The 2180-nt window shown below is 16.1% G+C and overlaps 1 protein-coding gene across 1 annotated transcript in view; it reads right to left on the reverse strand. All coding sequences in view use genetic code 6, as the record gives it.

Moving 5' to 3' along the window:
* Window positions 1-1603: 1603 nt before the first annotated feature.
* The window catches only part of TTHERM_01257660 (kinase domain protein), a gene marked incomplete at both ends in the record, with an annotated part of 4461 nt that continues 3884 nt past the window's right edge, over window positions 1604-2180 (reverse strand). Inside the window, 2 exons of the mRNA XM_001025139.3 lie at window positions 1604-1787; window positions 1908-1997. Coding sequence (XP_001025139.3) covers window positions 1604-1787; window positions 1908-1997 — 274 coding nt within the window. The remainder of the gene's footprint in view (window positions 1788-1907; window positions 1998-2180) is intronic.

A 2180-nucleotide genomic window follows, 5' to 3' on the forward strand; every position in this document is an offset into this window, starting at 1 on the left:
TCATATTAATGATACTAAATTTATAATAGAGTTAATCAAAAAAATAACAATAGTAGATTAATAAATATTAGATTTCTAGTTTTCTAAACTAAAAATAAATTTCAACATATGTCAATATATACTTTTAAAATATTAATTTATTTAGCTTAATTATGTTGGTTTTTTAAAACAAAAAACAAATATGAAATAAGTAAAAAATTAAAAAAATAAATGGTTTTGTAAATTAAACACTTTTGAATACTAAATACAGCTAAATAATATAAATAATTAAAAATTAAAGATTATTTATTAGCTTAATAATTAATATATCTATTGATAATTTTTTTTCAAAAAAAAAGGATTTCTGTAAATAATATCTTTCTTGGTTTTAGTAACTTCCATTTTCATTTAAAACTTTAATTCTTCATTCATTAATTTAATTTCTTCTTATTTAAAAAAAAATTATTTTGTCTTGTTTACTTGGAAAAGCAATAATATGGAATTAAAAAAATGACTATAAATACAAAATTTTTGATAAAATAACCTAATCTTATTATTTAAATGTATTTTATTATTTATTATAAACTTTTTATCATTAAAAAATAGTATAAAGAAAAAAAATTATCTTATACATAATATCAAAAGATAAATTTAAAGTTTAATCACTTTTTAAAAGCAGAGCATAAATCTGATACATATATACATATTGCCAATCTTATTATTGATTTTAAAATAATTATAATAAGTTTTTAAATGATATAAAAATAAATAAGAAAGAGGGATTCAATTAAAAAAATAATAAATTTTGTTTAAAAACTCAAGAATTATAAATATTTATCAATAAAGCTAACCAAATAAAAAAATAACAGAATAAAGGTATTTGAAAAAGATTTAAATAGTAATAAATAAAAACAATAATTATTACTTTAGATAGACAGTCAATTTCGACATGTTTGAGTACTTTTATAAAGCAGTTGCCAAATTTGATGCACCATTGCCATCGATTTAGCAATAACTTGAATTATTTTTAATATATGATTAATAAATTAAAAAAAGTATTAATTTAGTAAATATTTAGTTCAAATAATCAACTCAATAAAATATTAGCTTAATTTACTATATATTTTGATGAGCTTATTTAAAAAATAAATAATTATTATATAAATAAATTATGATAGATTGGTTAAATATAAGTGTACTTTATGAATATAAAATAATATAAATTAAAATAAATATATTTTAATATTTTAAAAATATATTATAATATATCTGAATACATTATTAATAAATATTGAATAAAATTAATACATATTGTTGTATTTTTAGGTTATAACAAATAATATATAATTCATTTTTATTTAGTAAAAAACTAAAATTTTACAGTGGATGAGGGTTGAAATTTTTCAAGTTGCTGTATTTTTATTTATTTTATCTAATTGTTAAGAATAGATTAGCATTTTTAATTAGTTAATTAACTCACCCACACACAAAATATTAGTTAGAATTAACTGGATTAAAATTCAACAAAACATACAAATATTTTTTGTGTTATAATTAACATATTTTTGATTTATAATATTACAGATAAATTATGATATATTTTTTGTCTGTTTGAATAATTTCATCATTTAAAGCATATTGAGACATGCTTATCATCTTCATATCTTTAATTATTTATTAAATACAATTTAAAAGTGATGAAAATATAAGAATTTTACTTTAAATAAAAATATAATTTGATGATGTTTTGACTTCTTTCTAAAGCCATTATTAGATTATTAATTCCTTTCATACTTATCTTATTTTATCTAAAATTTAAATAAATAAAAAACTTAATGAAATATTTAAAGGCCTTTAAAAATATTTAAATATAAATATGAGTTATGTCTTTTATATTTATTTAATAAAATAAAATTAATAAAAAATACTCTAAATTAAGATATAATTCAGTAATATTTTAGCCTTTTTCCAGAGTGGCTGAAATACTTTGAGCTCCTTCGTCTTATATTTCATTAGAACTAAATAAAAGATATTTTTAATTTCGTAATAGTAAATGTATAAGTGAACTTATTAAATTAAGTTAACAAAATAATATTTTGTTTTTTAATTATTTTCACTATTAAATTTCAAAAAATTTACCGCAAATTAAGAGTTAAATTAGTAATCTTTAAACATTTTTCAATAGAACTTGCTATTTCTTA

This window comes from Tetrahymena thermophila (genome assembly GCF_000189635.1).
Source record: "Tetrahymena thermophila SB210 genomic scaffold scf_8254368, whole genome shotgun sequence".
Lineage (NCBI taxonomy): Eukaryota > Ciliophora > Oligohymenophorea > Hymenostomatida > Tetrahymenidae > Tetrahymena > Tetrahymena thermophila.